The 23,425-nt window shown below is 36.3% G+C and overlaps 1 protein-coding gene across 3 annotated transcripts in view; it reads right to left on the reverse strand.

Moving 5' to 3' along the window:
- Nucleotides 1–23,425, reverse strand: part of tbc1d4 (TBC1 domain family, member 4) — a 211,357-nt gene that overhangs the window by 45,602 nt on the left and 142,330 nt on the right. For 2 of the 3 annotated variants that reach the window (XM_039745341.1, XM_039745343.1), the window contains exons 10-13: nucleotides 19,652–19,887; nucleotides 11,744–11,899; nucleotides 5,273–5,433; nucleotides 4,572–4,781 (exon numbers count right to left, since the gene is read on the reverse strand). In XM_039745341.1, coding sequence (XP_039601275.1) covers nucleotides 4,572–4,781; nucleotides 5,273–5,433; nucleotides 11,744–11,899; nucleotides 19,652–19,887 — 763 coding nt within the window. The remainder of the gene's footprint in view (nucleotides 1–4,571; nucleotides 4,782–5,272; nucleotides 5,434–11,743; nucleotides 11,900–19,651; nucleotides 19,888–23,425) is intronic. The other variant, XM_039745342.1, reaches the window with a different exon arrangement.

Consider the following 23,425-nt stretch of genomic DNA (forward strand, 5'->3'; position numbering starts at 1 on the left):
ATTTCTGGCGCAAATCCACATTCAACTCATTTTCTACAGAACATTACGAAATACAATTTGTGTTTTCAGATGACATCATTTGGCACCACGGCTGCTACCAAGGCTTTATGCCGACATTTAAAATGCTGGGGCAAATCTATCATAAAATTGGGTTATTAATGCCATACTGCATGCTCAACTGGGAGATGAGACAACAGCTTGTACCCGAGCCACCTCAGCCAATCACTGCTGGGGCATTCTAAGCCAGCTTCATCCTCTGCTACACCGTATAATATACAAATATAGTAACACTCACTGACAAGAAAGCTCATGACAATTACAGTCAAGGCAATGACTGTAATTGGATATTACCAACTCTTTCCCAGTCTTTTTCTGTTTTCAGTATATGAAAATGTTCATAAATGCAGTTTTGTTCAAGATATTTTTGGAACAGGATTTTTGCAAAGGTATGTTATAACCAAAGACAGATACAAAGCAAGACCTTCATCATATTCCACCTTGAATGCCTGGGTTAGATATGGTTATGCATACTGCAAATGATTATTTTTCTTTAGGTTAATGTTCCCTTTACTTGACCACTTAATTTTAATGTTATTATTAAAGAACAAAAATTATCTAATTGATGTAAAAATTAATATACAGTTACAGGTTTGACATGTTCTCCTAGAAACTCTCACAGACACAGGAAGTAGAAGGGGTCTGAGGACTTCAGATAACTGACTGTCTGTTCTTGTCTTTTCCCATGAAGGAACCAGAACAATGTCATTTAAGAAGCATCCATGAAGGGCTACAGGAATTTTTAAAAGATTAACTCCATTCCAGAATGCCTAGATGGTCAGCTAAGAATTTCCACATCTGGTCATGCAACACTATCAAGTTGGAAAAGTAAGAATAATATTTTGCTATTATCTTCAGAAGAGACAATAGCTCCAATAAGGGTATATAGTAAGTGGATTCCAACTACCTTTAACCATTAGCTTGTAACTACTACATTTAGTAGTAGGCTTGAGCTGGGAGAATGTTTTGCCTGAGTTGAGCTCCATAAAAGAGGGGGATGGGATAGCGGGCAGCTTGCTGCTTGTGCTGATTAACACATTTACAAAACAAAAGATGCTAATGGAGAGGTGCAAAGGAATTGAAGGTGGGCAGGGATTACGAGTTTTTTCATAGGCTTCAGGGATTCTACTGTTAAACACAATGAGTTGTAAACTCAGCGGTGAGGTAAAAATATTCCATTAAAGTCCTCTTTCACAAAGATCCACAAGAACGTGGGAGAAATTACATGCCATATTTTATGCCAAATACGAAAGCTACATGTGTTGAGGTTGGGGTGAAATCACAGAAAGAGCAACATACTTCCAGAGTCACTGTAGTACCTGTACAGTAATCCCTTGCTACTTCACAGATTCACGACTTTGTGGGTTTTTAAATATAGTAGTATATACTAGTCTAAGAACAACAAAACAAGTTTGGTGACTAAGTGCATTGTAACACGGGATGTGATTGGTACATGGGAGGGAGACGACAAATCACAGCTTCCCGCTTTCTAATCGGGCCCATGATTGGTGCTTTGAGTGATGCCCAGATCCCACAGCACCTCCCCTTGTCTCTCTGTCATGGCCATTTCGCTTCAAGCTTTCTCGCCGAGCGGTTTACTTTACACTGTACTGTGTGTGGTTTTTTTGTGGTTTCTTTGTGTTGAACTTCACATCAATTTTCACCCCCTACAATGGCTCCCAAACGTGCTCCTTCTTCCAAGGCTGGTGCTGAACCTAAGTGCCAACAAAGAATGATGACGAGCGCTGAGAAGGTGAAACTTCTGGATATGCTGAAGGAAGGGAGAACGTTCGCGGCTGTGGCTGCAGACTGTCTAAGGATCTGCAAGAGTGGTCGCAGGAATGGGACGACGATATGGTTCGATCGGTCCAATTTTGCAACAAGGTCGACGACGTCATGACCGCTTACAAGCTGCTCTTCAACCGGAAAAAGAAGCAGCAGCAGCAACTGCCGATCACAATGTTTTTGCAGCCTCGCAAAAAAGACCAAGTTCCTACTACTAATACGGATACACCTTCGGAAACCATGGAAGAGGTGCCCCAGGAAATGGCGCCGCCGTCTGAATAGACATAAAATACAGTCATCGGCTGTGCAGTAAAAGTCATCATCACCTTCATCATCATCATTTTTACTGCACAGCATATTCATCACCATCATCACGTCATATATAGGTACGTGTACTTGCTTAACAGTTGTCCCTGTTATTAATAGAGTAAAGGGTGGGTTGTAAATAGTATAAAGAGGGTTTAAAAACGTCCAAATACACGTTAAATAATTAAATAAATATGATGTCCCTACTTCGCGGAAATTCAGTTATTGCGGCCGGCCTTGGAACCCGCGATAAACAAGGGATTACTACTGTATATCAAATCAGCCTTGTTCTCCAAGTTAAGGGAGGCCTAAAGCAACAAGTGAGTGCTGTAGGCTAGTCTTATTTGATCCCCACTAGCAGGCTGAATTAGTCACCACTGATCAAGGAATATAGTTACATGCATCTTTGTATGTTTAATACAAACAATCCTATTGGTTTCTGTAACTAATAATAAACCTAATCAGAACAGCCCCACTTCGAAAATGATTAAATGTTGCAAAAAATCAAATAGGAGGCAATGGCAATGCTTTTTATGTAAGATTTGTTTTACAAAATACATTTTTTCTGTGTAGAACAGGCATTCAAACTCCCTTTATTACTCTGTATGCCTGGCAACAAATGAGTGTTATACAGAATATAATATAAAAAAACAATTGTTAGGAAGCAAAAATCAAACTGAGCTCATCTACTACAACAGCCTGCAATCAAATATTATCAGTTTGGGGGACAACAGTGTGGCATTTAGGAAGCACATGATAAGGAACGGTGAAGACTTGTGAGTAGTTTTAACAAAGAAGGTACATGCAAGTTAGAGTTCTAATCTACATATTACAATAGACTTCAGAACAATTTTCACTTTTAAATTACAGGAACAGACAGGAAACCTTTGTTAGTGTTCTTTGAAAATAATTTCCATATCTCAGCATGAGATTCTCTATAATGCACGAGCCTGATGAGCTTTAAAATTTCAATAGCTTCATTAAAGATTATGCTCACTTGTATTATTAAAACTTAGAATAAAACCTAACATAATGGCTATGACCTAATTGGCCTATGAAGGAAGTAATCAATAAGCGAAGCCCCACAGATTGTAAATGTGTAGCTTGACTTACTAAAAACAAGAAATATATCTTAGATAATTAACATGATATTGTGTAGATACACAAGACACATGCTATTGTAGACAAAAACAAAGGGATGAGGAAAGACATCAGAGTGCTGAAATTAAAAGAAAAACAAACGAACACCTAAAAATACAAAGCAGCGAACTATACACAAAGAACAACAAAGAACAAAAAGAGAATCATGGATTCTTATGTTCTCTTTTTGCTTCTATTTGAAATTAGCCTATTTATTTTCATGGTATAAAACAATATATTGGATTTAGCTAAATTGCAACCACTGTGCATGGATTAGTTCTGTCGTCTCATTAAGCTGTGTCCTGGGTTCTGACCTTGGTTGTTGGTTGTGTGGCTCACAGCGTCAGAACAGTTACAACAAGAGTTGTGTGTATACAGCAGTTAGGGAGGCACTGGACAAAAGAGCACCTAACTATTGCAGTTCAAGTAAACAGTTCTTTAGATGATTTTAACATACATGCACTATTTATTTTTTAACTTAAAACATACACCACCAACTATGCTTTTATCTAACAATTCAGTCCAGTCCAAGTGGTAAAAAAAAAGGTCCAGCAGTTTTGCGTAGTCTTTTGTTTCAAAAAACAAAAAGCACAACAGTCCCTGATTTCTTTAAGTACCCTGATATTCATGCAGCCAGTCTCTGTCTTATAAACTCAATTAAGTTGAAATTGATTTAATTTAATTTGTTACTGACATGCTAATCATTTGACAGAAGAATGCTGGGAAAATCAAGTCAGTGGTTGCAGTGTTTGGTCCTCACATGGACTGCTTCCATTGATTTTTGTTACATGTTAAGCCTCCCTATCTGTGTTGGTTACTGATAACTAACAATAACAGTTATATATTAAACATGCTAACAATCAAATCCTCAACACTTGCTTTGATGATTAAAAGTTTACCAATGTGCATCATGCAACATGTTACTAATCTCTGGCAAAAAAATCTTTATAAAATGGGAACGGCAGAAATGATACAATACTTCATGTTTCTCCAAAAAATAAACAACCTAAAATGATAATATGTAGTCATTGAAAGCATATTGCATAACTGGAAAAAAACTCCTCTCTGAACAGACATAATTTGTATGTGGCTTTCTAAAAAATATATCCTTTAAGCATTTTTTTTACATTAGCTAGGCATAAAAGGGTACTTTCTGAATATTTACAATGATTGCTGTGAACCCAGGGAAATTCACATAACATGGATATACAAGTCAAAACTCAAGTGACAAGAGTAAAACACTGAAGTTAAATATTGTATAGTTGGAAATTTCCATCACTGACCTTCCAGCCTCTGGTTTTCCTTTTCCATGCGGAGAAGCAGAATCTGCTGGTGTATAGCTTTTCTCCAGAGGTCACGTAACTCTTCTGAGGTCCTCTTTCTGACCTGACCATCAGAACTAACATTTGTGGGTAAAAGAGATAATAGTGGGTCTTCGTCCAGTGCAGGAGCCACAGGAGACAGAGGTAACAGTTCATTACCATCAAAAGGATCTGAGAAAAGCACATAATAATGAATTAGAACACAGCAGAAATATAGAAAATACAGATTCTAACTGAAGGAATAACAGTGGTGTAAACCTTAATGTAAGAACCAGATGATGAAATAAAGGAAGACACCATGTTATTTTAAGAATAGATTTGGGAGAGGTATAAACTGATTTTGACAACATCATCTATTGTGATATTTTGACTGTATTTTGTACTTTCATAAAATGTTTATCCTAACCCTCTACTGCATCTTCACATGAGTAGTTTATAAATTCAGCTAACTCTGAGTTAACTTTGTATATGTATAAAATAACATAAACTATTTTAAAAGCAATGATTATCAAAGGAATCCAACACAACGTAAACAAAACGAAAAACTGAACACAGCCAGCACAACAAAGATTTCTATTTTTTTGGTAGGACTGTTACATTAATTTTATTTTTTTTTTTTGAGTTCCATAAGCCTTGACTGGACACAAAAAATGAAAAACAACCTTTTCTTTGCATAGCTGCCGATGATTTGTTCATAGGCGATGCCACCCTCAGAAATATCTTCTGCCTCCAAGAAACTCTACGAGGGGTTAGAGGAGCACTCCCTATATTTACAGAGTCACCACTGCAGCCAGAAAGACTTCTCTTCCTCTCTTCCACATTACTGCAGAAGAAATGCAGTAAGTCAATACATAGCTGAAAATACTTTACTTATGATTCCAACAATACATATACATTACTTTAAATGAAAAAATGTATTTAGTTATATATCTCTTTGGGACTTAATTGTCTTTTCCATGTTAACTATTAACATGAAACAAAAAATACACAGTGAAAAAAAACATTTTTTTAGTAAAAAGCAGACATTTTCAATTGCTTTCTGCACAATAATATAAAAAAGTAATTATAATAAAAATAATAGTAGCAATCAGTGACAGTTTACACAGGTAATAGCCCTTTCATTTCAACTCAGAACATAATGATATCATAATATTTTGGAGGTGTCTTATAATACCTTAAGTTTTATGGTTGAGGTTAGTTTGTTCTAGGAGAAGAGGGACTGCTGCACAATATTTCAAAGTATGGGAGACGGCATCTGGCCAGAACAATTACATACCTCAAAGTAGAAGGCTTCCTTAACTAAAAGGGCAAAACGCCAAACTGGCTTCTTTCTACAGAAAACCTATGTTGTGTTTTATATTGTTCTTAAATAAACAAAACAAAATAAAAATCTTGCAAGAATTTAAAACAAAGTCAAACAAACTAGTGCTTCTGAAGCAATAGCGTGTCAATTGTGACAATATTAATACCCCATTCTCTATGTTTTCTGACATATTCAGTATAATTTTTTATTTTCTACCAGCACATTCAGTTTAAAATTTAACATTGCATTTACCTCATCCCTTGTACACATTATGCCAGTGTTTCTCAACCACTGGGTCGGTCTCAAAATACTATTGTTTATATTAGAATTGGGTCACGAGTGGGTTACTGCTTCAATGATCGCGCTCAATCAACCTCTTGCTCTAGCGATTACTCTCGATTCATAAATGGGATCCCCCACGTTTTAACAATACTGTTTAGTTCACCATGGGGCCAACCAGCTCTGACGATTGTGCTTGATTCACATGGAGGGTAAGGTTGAGAAATACTGCGTTATACTATGCACTTGTCTGCTGATTCCATCTATCACTTATGTCCTTTAAACGTCCATGGCTATTTGCTTCATATGATTTGGGACTGTCCTCCAGTCTTTTCTTTCTGGACTAATGTTTCTAATTACATGTTCTCTACTCTCTCTGTTAACATTCCACTTTTGGCACATGTATTTATTCTCCTGAACCTAGCTACTCCTGCCCTGACTTTTATCCAGCAGAGATTATTCACCTAGGTACCATATTTGTAAAACTACTCTTAAGTCCTTCCCTGGAAATTTCCTGATTTCTTTCTGTGAAAAGTTCTGGAAATCCTTTCTTTAATCAAATCTTACTTGAAACTTTTGGCAGTACTGATTCCAATATAGAGAAGTGGCAAGCTACTGAACATTTGGTTGGGAGCTAGTTGGCTGGGGGTCCGCATTGTGCTGCTAAGCTTAAACCCTAATTCTTCTCTTTTCCAATTCTTCTCTTCTCTGGGGCTCATTTTTTTCTGTCAGCCTCTCTCTCCAATCTGTACAAAGAATAAGTAATTTTCAGTCCTATAGGGGACCCCTTTAACAGGGCGATTTTGGAAGAGTATGATGGTGGGTATGTGCCTTGGTGGTTGCTTCTGCCTACAACCAATGCTATTTTTTTCCTATGATTGATGATTTTTGCTTTTTCTTATTAATCAGAAAATAGAATAAAAAATGATAACAAAAAAAATACAAACTTCTAAAATCGTAACTAAATGATACTCAGTTTCCATCTAAGTCCGAGCATACATATTATATTCAAAGCTGAATACTAACATCTAGATAAAGACATGTTTCTACAGACAGGGTCCTTAAAGCACAACCCTTTTATTGTTTTTAGTGTACTTCAGCTACTTTCATCAGCTGATAGGCTCTGAGAATGCAACACCACCCTGCAGAACAGCTGAATACATCCGAACGCATAAATTAGCAGTAAGTGAAATGATTCTGATAGCACATGTTTTTAACTAGAATGTTCTACCATGTTTACTGTCCATATATCCCCAATACCAATGAACACTATAAAAATCAAATGCCCTTTCTTGTATATGTAAAATAAGCAAAGGGATGGTGTTAAATAGGGTCTCATTCATATAGAGCTATAAAGGTGACCAGGAAGCTGTATATATTATTTACAAAAACATAACCCATGAATCATTGACTAAATTTTACTTATGTTTTTAATTTAACTAAATGGTTATCAGTGACTAATGCAAAAATAAGCTACTGGATTTTTAAAAGGTCACTTCCTAATTTACAAATAATGTTGTCTGGTTCCAGCCTGAGCCCTCTGGCAGCCTGACTAAGACAACAGTGTTTACAAGATAGGAGGGAATACATTTAAAGGGTTAGGTCACTTTTCATCATTCTTCCTTAATTTGTACTAACATCAAGATATCTGTATTTTAAATTCCTCAGAGGCAATCATTCACTATACACTTACATACATACTCTCAGATCTAAAACAGGACAAAAACCCATTGCAGACAATGTGTACTTTTTGTATCAGGGTCAATCTGAATCCACTGATACTCAACTAAACAAGAATTAGGTAGACAGAGAACAAGTAGCAGCAGAAGAAAATACACAGCACACTTGCATAAAACAAAGGGGTGGGGAAAGCAAGGTAATACAGTAGTTAATGCTGTCCTTGCATTTACCATTAGAACTGCACCAAATAGAATTGGTATGATTTACTCTATATGAGTTCTTTTTCAGGTTTAAGATCTCTTCAAACAAACCTGTGAATATAGATCACAGTACATTAAAAGTAGCACCACACATAAAAAAGAATATATGCTTTTAGACAAAACTGGACAAATCCCACCCAAATAGCTTTTCAGTTTTCATTCTGATAACTATGCAAAATATTAATTCAAGAGCTGAATGTTCATAAAATTCTATCTAATATGCTACTTGATAATTTGTTATATATCTGTTATTAGATAATATTAGAAGTGAAAAATAATCTTTCCAATGTTTTGTTGTACTGACTCCTTTAAAAATTTTAAATACTTGTGCCATATTACTTCCTAAACTATTCACCGTCCCATAACAAGTGCACTATCTCATCTCTGGACTCTGCAGTTCTACTATATCCCTTCTGTAACTAGGAAATGAAAACTGCAGACAATGTTCCAGAAAACAATTCATGTTATACAGCTTACGTAGGAATCCCTTTGAATTTATGCAACAAAATGAGTTATATGATTCAGCATCCTAATAGATTTCTTAATTGTTTTTGTTCACAGAATGGTATAGAGAGTGATGTATCAACAATGAGCTGTTATGTCTTTTTCATAACTGCTTTAACGTCCCTGCTGTATAATTAGACTTAATATTTCACTTACTAAAAAACAAACATTATTATTAACTTTGTGCTGAAGTCTGAATTCTAGTCAAGTTTCCCTTTAATAATACTGCCGACTCCATATTAACCACAATTTTATCTACTACAGAGTACTGTCATTTGCAAACCTGCCTTTTAATTACATTTTTTATATTATTTTTATTTTAAAACAAGGCTCCTTAATATTTTAAAACAAGGCCACTTAATATCACCATATTCAAGCAAAGCTTCTAAATATAAAACCCCTTATTCTGTTTTTAAGATAAATGTGTTATTTCCCACTTCTTATTGACTTACTGCTGTTCCTTCCTATGTCTTATCAAAAGTTTTTTTAAAATGCAGATGATATAAACCCCCACATTCAAATACTTTTTTGATCTCCTCAAAAAATAACAGTATATTAGTAATATGCAATCTCCACTTTCAAAATCAGTAATTCCTTCATATATGTATCCATTCTTCAGTTTTTGAACATGCATAATGTATTTCAGCATTACTGAGGCCTAGGGTCAGATCCTGCCTTGTGCTGCTGCTCTTGTCTTTAATAATCACTTCTATTATTTTTCCTAAGATACCAGTTAAAATAAATTGCATACAGTTGCTAGATCTGGGCAAATATGCTTCTTTAATAATTGCTTACATCCAACTTCTGTGATACATGTTATGGTAACAGTGGAAAAACTACCAGGTGGGACTAGGCCTTTGTATTCTCTCCTTATGTTTACCCTTGCTTGCTTCTCTAAATGACTGATCCTAGCAACTTTTCATAATACCTCAAAAAACCAAGTAATTAAAATGACATATTTAATTTAATAATATACTAGATGTGCTACCTATCTAAGATGGGTTAAAATCTAATTAATCAATGTAGACTTCATAACTTTTATTTGATTCATGGATTGTCCATTTGTTCTGGTATAATAATACACATCCAATTCCTTTCCCTCGCGGACAAAGCAGCTCATTTTCGACACTTCCTCTTGCTGTCACTTGTCGTACTGTCCATTCTAATAGTCAAAGTGTTTTGATGGAAAAATACAGTGGTGGTCCTCACCACATTAGCCTGGTTTAGGAACTATAGACAAGTTAGGACTTTGGTCCTGTATCAATTTATTGTTATTTTGACTCATTTATAACCTACAATGTAAAGTTATCAGTTATTAACATTGCAGCTATAAATCTCATTCACATAGCTGAGTGTGTGCAAGAAAGTCGTTACCACACTACTGTTGCCAGTGTATAACGTTGGACAACAGCATAGGTCAATAAGACCAATTTTCTTACTTGATGTTTTTATTATCATATTTTATTTTTTTAGTGTTCTACATGTTTTGCCTGTTTTTAAATTTTTCTTCCTAGCAAAGAGACACACACACAGACACTTGATATGCTTTAAAAAATGACTCGCTTTCCAATTTCTGCTGTGAGAAATGTCTCTGTTATAATGGATTACATTTAATTCCTGTATGCATTACTTATGGAGTAAACTTTAACATCCCTTTCTAATGAAAATGCTCTCTGCCTTTGACCATCAATTAACTCTTTATTCAGTGTCTTTTACTACAGTCTTTTCTTCCGTATCAGTTTGCTTTTTGTATCCCCTTACTTATTTACTTCAAACAAAGATAAATCTTTTGTCTCTGAGGCTTCTGCCACTTTTATGCAAGTGCTAAATCGTAGTTTCAGGTACCTTCAGTCTCTTTCTCTCAAACAGTTCCAATGTTGATCCTGTGATTAAAACGAAAAGCACTTCACACCTCTTAATGACAACCACCGTTTTAGGAGTATTAAGTACAAATAAAAATAAACTCACTGTATCAGTGCACTATCAAATTCAAAACATCTGTTTTGCAGAGTATATTGTGTATCATTAATGATGAATTATGAAATTAAATTAATCTTTCCATAAATACCAAGGATGGGTAATCTAAGATTAACTTCTAGAGGTCATCTTTCTACAACCTGTTTCTTCTAGAGCTCTCTCTGCGTCACAGGTCAATGGATCGTTCAATTTCAATGTTGAGGAGTTAGTATCTGTTACTTGACTGGTTAGGACCTAGATGACTATTGGTCAGTGATGAGGTGGTCATGATGTCCTTTCAGCCTTTCATTTCAACCTTTTTAGTTTTGTGCCCTGTGGTGTAGCTGTCAAAGCCTCTCAAGGGTGTCCTGGCACTTCTACTAATTTCCCATTTTCTTCATTTCTTACCCTGATGCTTTTTGGTTTCTTATATTTTTTATAACTGGTTGTATTACTCCTAGCTTTTTTATTTGTGGAATTTGTTGAATGCAATAAATATCTGAATACAAAAAATGCACTCCACTACAGTACATACACAATAACATGCTACCAATTGTGCCATCAAAATTAATATAAAAATCAAGAATAAATTACCATAACTCTTGTTTACAAAATAAATTGTAGTAACAGTAAACTACACTGTTACAAAATCCACTAACATAGAAAACTAAATTGATTACCCTATTTTATAAATCAATGAATAAATCCACAGATTAAAGTTTTGCAAAAGACTAAATCCTAATTAGTAAAAAAAACCAAGCAAGAGTATTTAGTTTTGGAAAAATGCAGTCAGAATGAGTTAACATTGTTTTCTAAACTTCTTTCTTAAAGTTTACAGTTAGTACAGAGTCCCAAGGTATTTATCTGTTACATTCCTAGCCTTTCATACTGAAGCCTTGCTTTAAAATACCTGTTATATGCAGTAATGCATACATGATTAAAAGTGTATGTTGTTTATTAATGAAGCATTTTAAAATTGCTACGGAAGAACATAATATAACTTTAGCATTAAGAAAAGCAAAATAATTTACTGGGAATTAAAAAAAAAAGTATATGCAACTTAGGAGACGGAAACATTGAACATAGGAGCCAAATGATCCTACACTAGCAGTTTGCCATCACAGATTTGTGCATGGGCTGCCACCTCTCACCTCTTGAGGGTCCGACCATCAGCCTGTGTGGGAGAGCGGCTGGAGCCCTGGTAAATATTTTTCAGGAAAGTGGGAGTGGAGATGGATGAGGGGCGGCCTATGGAGGAAGAGTCGCTCTCAGATACACTGCGAGTGCGTCTTGAGAATTCAGAGGGACTGAGTGAGGCCAACAGAAAAATGACATTACTCATTCAAAAGAAAATGAAAAAAATGGAAAACAAATCATTAAAACAATCATCTGAGTTTACAGGTAAAAACAGAAGTAAAAGGAAGTTAATCGCACAGTCTTTTTAGTCATTTTAATCCATTAAGAAAATACATTATCAGAAGTATTAAGAAAAAAGGTTTAAAAATATATACATATATTGTAGTATATGTGGTCCAAGGTTAAAAAATGTACAAGTATAATAAATAGAATTAAATGGTAAGTATTTTTAAACCTTTATAGTGATAATTTTTGGAAAGGTTTCAATGCCCAATAAAAATACATTTTGTCATATTGTGTACCTGGCAAATGAAACTACTAAGAGATAAGCCTCAGTGTTGCAAAAGATGTTGAAGGCATCTTAAATTTTTCTACAAGTAAAATAACAACATTTAATTTTAAAATTGTTTTTGTTTTTACAGGCTTAAATATGCAAAATGGGTATTAACAGATCTATATTATTTAACATTAAATAAACCAAACTTAAGTTCCTTATTTCAACAGAGATAGGAATGATTAATACAAAGTTGAGGAAGAACAAATGATAGAATACAACTTCCTGATTCATGTAATGAGTAATCTTGGCTGGCTGATAAACTAATATACAGGGCCTATAAAAATATTCAACACCCTTGGAAGATTTCACATTTTATTGTTATACAATATTGAATCACAGTGGCCTTAACTTGGCTTTTTTGATATATATCAAAAGGGGACTCTTAAATATTAAAGTGGAAAAACACATCAGCAAAACGGTCTAAATTAATTACAAAACCACAAAATAATCACATAATCATTGATCACATAAGTATTCATCCCCATTAATATGACACACCTAAATCATCAGTGGTGTAGCCAATTGGTTTTAGAAGTCACATAATTACTTACATGAACATCACCTGTCTGTAGCCAAGAGTTTTCATTTAATTGCAGTATAAATTCAACTTATCTGGAAGGGCCAACTTGTGCAGAGTCTGTATTATTTCCCAACGCAACCAAAGAAGACAAAAAACACTCCAAGGAACTCGTTAAAAAGGTGATTGAAAAGCACAAGTCAGGAGATGGAGAGAAGAAGATATCCAAATCACTGAATACTCCTTTTGTTACAGTTAACACTAGAATTACCAGAGCCTATGAAAAAACTAGTAGATCCGGCCCTCCTTCAATCCGTTCGCACCTCTCCGTCAGCGTTTTTTGTTCTGTAAGATTTGCTCACTTGTAATCAAGAGTCCCCAGTTCGATCCCGACTGCCTCTATATTTGCCAAATTCAGTTGCGAGCTGCTCTTATTGTTAATATTATACAATACACACATACATTTGGTTTGTATCTGTAACAGTTGGTGTACATTTCTAGGACTTGTAAAAGTTACCGTTTTTCTTTTCACTTTTATTCTCTCAGTCATGATCACTATACATATTACCACCCTAGGGAACTGACGCTGTTAGTTTTTATTTGAAACTAGGAGTAACTATAGAAGTGAGTGGTGTTTTTTGGCAATGGAACTGGACATTCTCTGATCTGGAAGGATAAAAGCTGACACACAAACGCTGGTGAATCTGCCTTCTTCGTATCTCACCGTCACTTGATTCTTTTTTATTCAGTTTTATTGAGTGTTCCTGCTCATGGTGAATTAGTATGCACCTTATGGTCCTTATGATGTAAAAAAAAAAAAATAAAACGAAAAAAAAAAAATAGAGACATAGGTATATATGATATTTGGAATTATTCATTTTATGACCTGTATAGTACATTATGGAAAACATTGTGGCACAGATGCAACATTATTCATATTCATTCACATAACATCTTGCGCTTGTAATTGGTGACTGCATGTTTTTTTTTTTCTTTCCAATCTTGCCAGTCTCTATGTTGCTGTATTGGGCTGATTCTTTTGTACTCCAGGACATGCAGAGGAAAGAATAGTACAGAGAGGTCAGCTCAGCGCTATATGCAATCATCAAATTCAAATGTTAACAGTTCACAAACACGCAAGGACCGTCATTCCTACATTTACGACATGTGTACCTGTTGCAATGTGCACACTTCTCTCTATGCTATGGTTCCTATTATATTGAAAGGGCACCTGACACTGATTCAGTTTACATTCCTGGGGAAAGCAGCTGTCTTGGAATAGAAGCTTGTCGATGCTGCATCCTCCTTTCCTTTTTCCATCGCCTTTTCTAGTAAGATGCGACAACGATGTTCCTCTGCAAGGTGAGCAATGAACACTCTTCTTTTCTCAGTGGCCACTGAGCATGCCTTGCACAGTACATGTGCACTGATCGCTGCCAGGTCAAGTGTGTTATAGCACACAGCAATTGGCCATGTGCGTGTTTCTGCTCACACTGAATAAGTTCACGCCTTCTGGTAAACAATGTCAACGCAGCACGGAGAAAAAAAGAAAGAGACAAATATATGGGACATTGGGTATAAATTTATTGTACTTGTAAAAGTTAAGCTTTTTTCAGTTTTATTCTCTCAATCATGATCATGCTCTAACCCCGCCGCCCCTCCTGATCTGACTGTAACTAACAGCACCAGTATAAATTCACACACGGTCTGATACTGTTCATTTTCAAATAATATTGCATTAGTGCAATGATGTTTTCTGACTTGTACTATTCAGGTCATAAAATGATTTCTTCAAAATGTCACATACATTGTCAATTTCTTTCAGGTGTGTAATAGGAACCACAGCATAGAGAGAAGTGTGCACATTGCAACAGGTACACATGTCGTAAATGTAGGAAGGATGGTCCTTGCGTGTGTGTGAACTGTTAACATTTGAATTTGATGATTGCATATAGCACTAAAACTGACCTCTCTGTACTATTCTTCCCTCCAGATCAGAGAATGTCCAGTTCCATTGCCTCAAAACACCACTCACATCTACAGTTACTCCCAGTTTCAAATAAAAACTAACAGCGTCAGATCCCTAGGGCGGTAGTATGTATCGTGATCGTGACTGAGAGAATAAAAGTGGAAAAAAAAAACGGTAACTTTTACAAGTCCTAGAAATATACACCATCTGTTACAGATACAGTACAAACCAAATGTATGTGTGTACTGTATAATATTAACAATAAGAGCAACTCTTTATTACAAGTCAGCAAATCTTACCGCTATGCCATGAAAGCTGTTGTATCGTCCTTGAACCTTTTGTGAAAGTGCTTATTTGATCTTTGAACTTCAGGCTTCACACATTATATAGTTTATGCCAACATTTTGTCATTTACTACTAAAATATGAAAAATGTTTCTGTTTTAACAACAATCTGCTATTTCCACTCTAAAACTCCAGGGCCACTCCCAGATAATCAATCAAGGCATGAGCTGGGAGAACTTTGTGCACAATCTGCAGCGGGATGGAATACCAGGCTGCTTGCTGCTTGTCTTTATCGGCATATTTACAGGACAAAAGACGCTCAAGGAGAGGTGCGAACGGATTTAAGGTGGGCCGGATCTATGAGTTTTTTCGTATGCTCTGGTACTTCTAGTGTTAAAAAAGCCACTAAGAAATGGAACAAGCATAGTACAGCTGTAACTCCGCCTAGGGAAGGCATCCATAAAAACAGAGTGATCAGACAAGTAGACGACTACTAAAGAAGTACACCAACAGAACTATGATAACACTGAAGGAGTTAAAAGCCACAAGGGATAAAACTGGAGAAACTGTGCATACAACAACTATTGCCAGGGTGCTTCAACAGCAACACCTTTATGTGAGAGTAACAAAGAGAAAGACCTCATTTATTTAAAAAAAAAAAAAAAACACCCATGAAATCTTGTTAGAGACTGCCACTTGGAGGACTGAAGTAAGCTAGAAGAAGTTCTATGGTCTGGTAAAACCAAAATTGAGCTTTTTGCCAACAGACTAAATGACATGTTTCATATAAGCCAAAAACTGCTTATTATCAAAAACACATCATCCTGCTATGAAGCATGGTGGTGGCAGCATCATGCTGTGGCGATGTGTCTCTTAGTAGCAACACCTAGAATGTTTGTGAGGTTAGAGGGTAAAATGAATGTAGCAAAATATGGTTAAATCCTAAAAGAAAGACTGATGCAGTCTGCAAGAAATCTGCCCCATAGGAGAAGATTTCTTTTCCAGCATGTCAACAACTCCATACATAAAGTCAAAGCTATACAGCAAAGGTTTAAAAACAATATTAATATCCTGAAGTGGCCAAGTCATGACTCCAGATCCAGAGGTGGGTAGTAACAAGTTACATTTACTCTGTTACATGTACTTGAGTAACTTTTTAAAAAGAAATTACTTCTAAGAGTAGTTTTACTGCACCATACTTTTTACTTTTATTTGAGTTCATTTGTGAAGAAGAAACGCTACTCTTACTCTGCTACATTGGGCAACACTCGACTCGACTGTTTCACCAATCAGACGTAGCAACAATAATCACATGACTACATTTTACCAATCAGACTTTGCAACAATAATCACATGACTCCTTTTCACCAATCAGATGTAGCCATGCAGTTACATGATCACACACAAACTTCCAGCGTCTGCAGCCTGCGGGGCTCCTGTTCACTGCTAAATGGTCACAGCTTCACTACAAGAACCTTGAGAAGCTTAACCATTACTTCACTGAGTGAAGAACAAACACATTTTAACCAAACATACACAGACAGTCATGGCAATGTGAGACTTCTTGTACATGCACAAGCTGCCTTGTTCTAATGTTATTTTCTATCATCTGTACTATTTGGAGGGCAAGTGTGTGACAATGCCGGTCCTCTACAGACTCGCTCTTTCCACATGGGAGTCTGCTGAACCCACACTGTCGATAGTTATGACCGAGATGAGCTGACATATGAGGATAATTCACTGATGAGGCGAGAGGATGATGGAAAAAGTGCTCAAGTGCTTTTATTAAAAACCAGTAAAACCAAAAGTAAAATCAACAAATGGTGCAGTGTTCTAAAAAACAGTACATGCATACAGTGATCCCTCGCTATATCACGCTTCGACTTTCACGGCGTCACTCCATTGTGGATTTTAAATGTAAGCATATCTAAATATATATCACGGATTTTTTCGCTGGTTCGCGGATTTCTGCGGACAATGGGTCTTTCAATTTATGGTACATACTTCCTCAGTTTGTTTGCCCAGTTGATTTCATATAAGGGACGCTATTGGCGGACGGCTGAGAAGCTACTCAATCAGAGCACGTATTACGTATTAAATAAAACTCCTCAATGATATACGATATGCTTCCCGCTCGGTGCTTCGCACACTTAAAAGCTCTAACAGCCCATATTGATTTTTGATGGTTTGCTTTTCTCTGTCTCTCTCACTCTCTCTGACATTCTCTGCTCCTGACAGAGGGGGTGTGAACAGAGGGGCTGTTTGTACAGTGGCTGCTTGCTTCGAAGATACAGACACTCCTCTAAAAAATGCTGAAAGGCTACCTTCATATTGATCCCTTCATTGCGGCCGCTTTATCGCGGTACTTGCATACTTAAAAAGGCAACAACCCTATTGATTTTTGATTGTTTACTTTACTTTCTCTCTCTGACATTCTCCGCTCCTGACGCGCACCTTGAAGAGGAAGATATGTTTGCATTCTTTTAATTGTGAGAAAGAACTGTCATCTCTGTCTTGTCATGGAGCACAGTTTAATCATTTGACTAAAGGATGTTATTTCATGTCTAGAGGGCTCTAATAATGTTAAAAAACGTATTTAGAAGGTCGTAAACAGGTTTTCAATGCTCTAATTGTGAAAATATTAGATTTATAAATAAATAATCCTACTTCGTGGAAATTCATTTATCTGTCTGGAGTGGATTAACTGCAATAAACACGGGTTTACTGTATAACTGTGCAGAGAATATTTATAAACAGTGTGGGAGAGTTTCTAAGAGCTTAAAATATATAAAAATAACCATACAAATAATGGTTTCTACTTCGCGGATTTTCACCTATCGCTTTTCTGGAACGCAACCCCCGCGGTCGAGAAGGGATTACTATAAATCTATTAAAATCATTGTGAAAAGTAATGATAAAATAAATAAATAAATCTGTTAAAAATCCAAGGTTAAAATGCAGACTAACTCCTACTGATCTCAGCACACCTCCTTCTCATTCTCCTGGCTCACCCATTGCTCGCGTAGCTGGCGGAGACTCAGCAGCCACGAGCCCCTTTCAGCTGACCTCTGTCTTGGCTCTTTTCTTTTCTCTGATTCCCCCTTCCTTTTTTTTGTGCTGACGCGTATATATACACTCCCATCTCCATGGGCCTTAATCGCACTCCGCAGGAAGCCAATGAAGCAATTGAGAACGATGGCACACACACGTGCACGTCCGACTTGCTCCAACTACCTCATTAACACCCCACGGTCATGCAATTGTACCCATGGAGAGTGACACGGCTTTATGGATTTGAAACTGGCCTTTTTTTTTTTTGGAAGCCACGGATCTGCTACACCACAAAGTGAATATACAGTATTATACTGTCAGTGTACAGTATATCTTGTCACTGTAAGTAGTTTGCACTGTTGAAACATACATGTTACCTACTGTAGGTATTGGCTTCAAAAGCTTTGTTGTAAAAAACTGAGATTTGGAACTTTGTGTTATTTGTGCATCTTTATTTTGTAAAGATGTCATTTATTTTCACTCATTTTTATCTTTTATAGCTGTAATAAACTTAGATTACTTAGCAGAGATCCAATTTCATTTTTTCATGTTAAATACTCTTTTTCTGCTAATCAATGTCAAAAAAGCCATATTAAATTCACTTTAATTCAACGTTATATAATAATAAAATATGAAAAAATCCAAGGGGTGAATACTTTTTATATACTGTAAATACTGAATTTATATAATTATTAAATACTAAAAGATTTTCATTTTTGTGATAGAAATGTATCCTACTATACATAAATTCAATGGATTTCATACTGTGTTATAAATTTTGATAGTATTTAAAATTTAAATTGAAAGTGGACCTGAAAATTATGTAGCAAACATGCTTAAATTAAAATTTTAAATCATGGCCGTTTCTTTGTTTGCTGGAGGCTACACATTATCAAAAGAGGTCTTCCTTGTTTTATTCTTCTTCAGACTAAAATAAAAGAATTGTTGTGAGGTATGAATGCAACATCTTTACCAGATTGCTGGAGTATGAAAAACAGCATTGGGAAAAAGGCACACAAAGGAAACAACTAAAATAATGCTTGTCTAAAATAATCACACCCCTTAATAATTGACAATACACACACAGTATTTCACACAAAATTACCAGAAGTGCTCTTCTTCTACTTCTGCATACAAGAAGCATGAATTATACTAAACATATTTTAAAGTGATCCCTTCAACACACACACACACACACACACACACACACACACAGAAACATGCAAGCTGCAAACATCCAAAAACAGAACTGAAACAGCCTAGCTTCAATGAGAATCTTTGATTGAAAAATATTTAGGAATATAGGTGAGAATACATTTTAGAACAGTTTCAGGAAGTGGTGTCTTGTTAACTCTATTAATATTTTAATTTTTGCTTACTCTGTTTTCTTTTTATTTTACACTGATATGCTTAAAGTAGAAACACTAATGCTTAATAAATTTCATGGGCACAGGCTACTTTAAAGTATACCACTTACGTATCCTTAGATATATATAAGTCATTACTTATAAATGCTTCGAACAGACAAAACTGATTTGTTCTTACCTGCTTTGTAAAAGTTCTGGAGCTACAGAGTACTGTCTGTGGAGAGGTGACCGGGTGTTTTGAGCTTTGGAGTCTGGAAAAGAAATCCTTTTTTTGCTTGAGGGAGGGTGGCTAAAGGTGTGAGCTCTTCTTCTAAAGTGCGGTGAGTCAAGTTCTTCTTCTGGAAACGGTTGTCCAAGTGAAGATACAGGTGAGGCTGGTGGTGTGGCAGGTGGAGATTCTCCAGGTGATCCGTCCTATATATCAAAACCACAGAACTCCTGTAAGAGGTTAACAGTTTCTTCCAAAACCAGGAAGTATAAATGGTCCACGGCTCTACGCATACACACTTAGAAGTCTATTGTATGCTAATTTTTCAAGGCTTCTAAGTGTCCCTATCCTATGAGTCACAGTACTAACTTTTTCAAAAATCAGCTTAAATTTTACATTTTCTTTAGTAACTATTTTTTGATCACTAAAGCATTTAATAACTCCTCCTGGTAAGCACAGATAGCGAAGGATACATCTTCTATTTCATCTAAAACTGTTTGAACCAGTAACTGGCATTTGGATAGTCTGCATTTGTGTTTCCTCTGTTTGCTTGCATATCAGCAACACATTTCCTGTACTCTCCAAAATATCCTGGAAAATATGCTTTGTTATTTGTACTTTAACATTAATCAGCAGTTCAAGGTTTCAGGGAAACACACTGCCTGTTAAAGAAAGTGCATAAGTTACAAAGCAACATCCAGTCATCCAGAATGTTTAAAAGATTCTTCTGATTAATACAATGCAGATTTTCCCCAAGCAAAACAAAAACATTGGAGTCACTCCTGTAAGATATGGCTAATACACATAAGAAAAGTACCTTACTGCAGCTACTACTTCTATTGTGACAAACATGATAAACCTTCAGGAAAAAATGTGTATATTATTTTAGAACAGAGCAAACTGGCTAAGGTTGGTACTTTCCGGGGCCTAAAATACTCTGACAATTAAAGTCAATGGAGATAATCAGTCGCCATCAGTTCTCAATACAATCAACAGCTCTACAGATAAATGCAGTTTAAATATTAAAAGGTAAAGAAAAGATTTTAAAACAAAATCCAGTTTCTAGGAAGAACAAGAATGTTTTTAGACTTTCTTAGAAGTTGCGTGGGAGCCTGTTTACAATAATAAATATTTTCCAGTAAAAACAAGGGGAAAGTGTCCTAAAACAGGCAACATATAAATATTTATGTATTTTTCATACTAATAAACATGAATTCTGCTTCAGAATTTAGAATTCTGAATTTTAGAATTTTTGTGGAGATTTTTAACTGAAGCAAAATAATTGTTGAACTGAAACTAAATATTCCTAAGATATTTTGAACATATTTACTGAAGCAGAGTACTGTGGAGAATGTATAATCAAATGGTAGAATGTTTTATTTGCTGTCAGGAGATTCCATCTTCAAAAAAAAAAAAAAGTGGAAAAATATAATTCTATGAAATATAAGGGCAAATAAAAGTAATTTATAACATCAAGCAAAATATTCTCAAGCACACTTAAACGTAATTTAGGGTCACAACAGCCTGGAGCAAAGCCTGGCACCACTGGGTCCAAAACAAGAAAAAACAGTCCTGCACATGGCAGCAGCCCATTGTGTGATCCACTTTAACACACACCCATACCAGAACTGAGATCATTTGGAACTATTATCATTATTCTTTCGAAAATTACCCCGGGGACAAACAAAAGTTGTATGTATGTATGTATCTATCTGCAATAAGTATGTTTTTGAGGAAAATGGAGGTACACTGTAGTATATGGAAAAAAAACCCATGCACGCACTAAGAGGAAGCTACCTGACGTAGGATTCAAACCCACGATGCTGCATATGTCAGGTAGTAGAATTTACCACTGCACTACTGTGCCATTCTTAAGTATTTTTTGACTACTGAAATTTTTATTGACGGCATACAAATTAACTTGAATAGCGTCAGTGCTGAGTGTCATTAGCTTTGGTATCAGGAATGTTGAAAGTCAGAATATTGCGGAGTTTGTAATCATGATGGTGTTGAAACAAAAAGACTGTGTCAAACACCATGTCGCATACAACCGCTAACACTACAATTCCTGAAGCCTGAGAAAATATTTGTAATGCTGCACCACCTTAATTTTACTCACACCTCCTCATCACTCCGTTAATTGTGCACCGATATTGCCTTTGCTTTGCACATGTGTCAATTGGTCGCAGGCAGGAAGCCAGCTATCCCACCCCCTACCGATGCCAGACACAAAATTCTCACAGATGAAGTCTGTTTATCTGGGAATGAGGTGTCTGGAATTGTATAAGAAAATAAGCTCTGAGTGGAGCTCCTAATGGGAGCAGCTGAAAGAAGAAGATGCAGTGAGAGTAACAACACTAAAGCAGCTGTGGTATTTAGAATAGTTTGGCCATTCCGTGGACCATTATATTGTTACAGGTTAATTACAATCAAATGCCTTAAACTGATTTATACTAATAAAAGGCAAAGCCCTCACTGACTGACTGACTGATTGACTCACTCACTCATAACTAATTCTCCAACTTCCCGTATAGGTGGAAGGCTGAAATTTGGCAGGCTCATTCCTTACAGCTTACTTACAAAAGTTAGGCAGGTTTTATTTCGAAATTCTCTGCGTAACGGTCATAACTGGAACCTACTTTCGTCCATATATACGGCCATAGCCTGCAGCTCGGTCGCCGTGTGAGGCGGAGTTCCGTCCCTCATCATCATGCCTCCCACGTAATTGAGTGCCTGCCCATATAAGGTAAATATTTGCGGATGAAGGACTGTGCTTAGCATATTCATAAGTGTAGCTACTGCGGAAACCCTCTAATGCTGAACAAGCCTTTGTACATCTGGCGAAGTCATGGAGAACATGGAAGGACGAGTTCAGATTATACACAGAACTTGCAATGCCGGAGGCAGAGGAAAACACTAACGTCAGATTATTCCGTTATCTTATTGGAGAGAGCAGCAGAGAATTGTGTCAGGCGCTGACTGGTGAAGTAAGATCTGATGAGTTAACTATGAGCCTGATGATACGTAAATTTGATGAGCATTACAACCCGAAAATAAACGAAACTGTAGAGAGGTTCAGATTTTTTTCAAGAAATCAGGCAAGGGGAGAAAATATAGACAACTACGTCACAGATCTGAGAGTGTTAGTAGGCACATGCAATTTCGGAGAGATTAAAAGTTCCCTTATATGTGACCGAATTGTGTGCGGAACCAGTGATGCAAGTTTGCAACAAAGATTACTGACAGAAGACAAACTGACTTTAGAGAGGTGCATACAAATATGCAGAGTCACAGAACTGTCGAAGGAGAACAGCAGAACAGTCACATGGGCTTCCCTACTCTATACTTCTCCCAGTGCGTCTCTCTAAACCCTCCGTGTGGGAACATTATCATAAGGCTTAACAATCTTATTGTTACACCTTCTATGTGCACCCAACCTGTACTTATTACGATGTCTTCCTTGCTTTACTGCTGGCTCCTTCTATCCATTCACCTTTCTAGCTCTTTATTTAAACAGTTTTCCTTCTCACTATTCCGCTCCTTCGCTGTCTTCTCCCTTTTCGTTCAATATACGCGCCTCATTTCCTTTTTACAGTCAGTTCCGCTTACGTCACACCATGGTACGTTTAGCAAGGACCCACAGGTGTAGTTTGCCCCCAATTCTTCTTAAACAGATATCCCACAGACGGTTAATTACTGGGACATAATCTATAAAAGGAAGCATGCTGCAGAAACAGTTAAAGG

The sequence above is a fragment of the Polypterus senegalus genome, chromosome 2, assembly GCF_016835505.1.
Source record: "Polypterus senegalus isolate Bchr_013 chromosome 2, ASM1683550v1, whole genome shotgun sequence".
NCBI classification, from domain to species: domain Eukaryota; kingdom Metazoa; phylum Chordata; class Cladistia; order Polypteriformes; family Polypteridae; genus Polypterus; species Polypterus senegalus.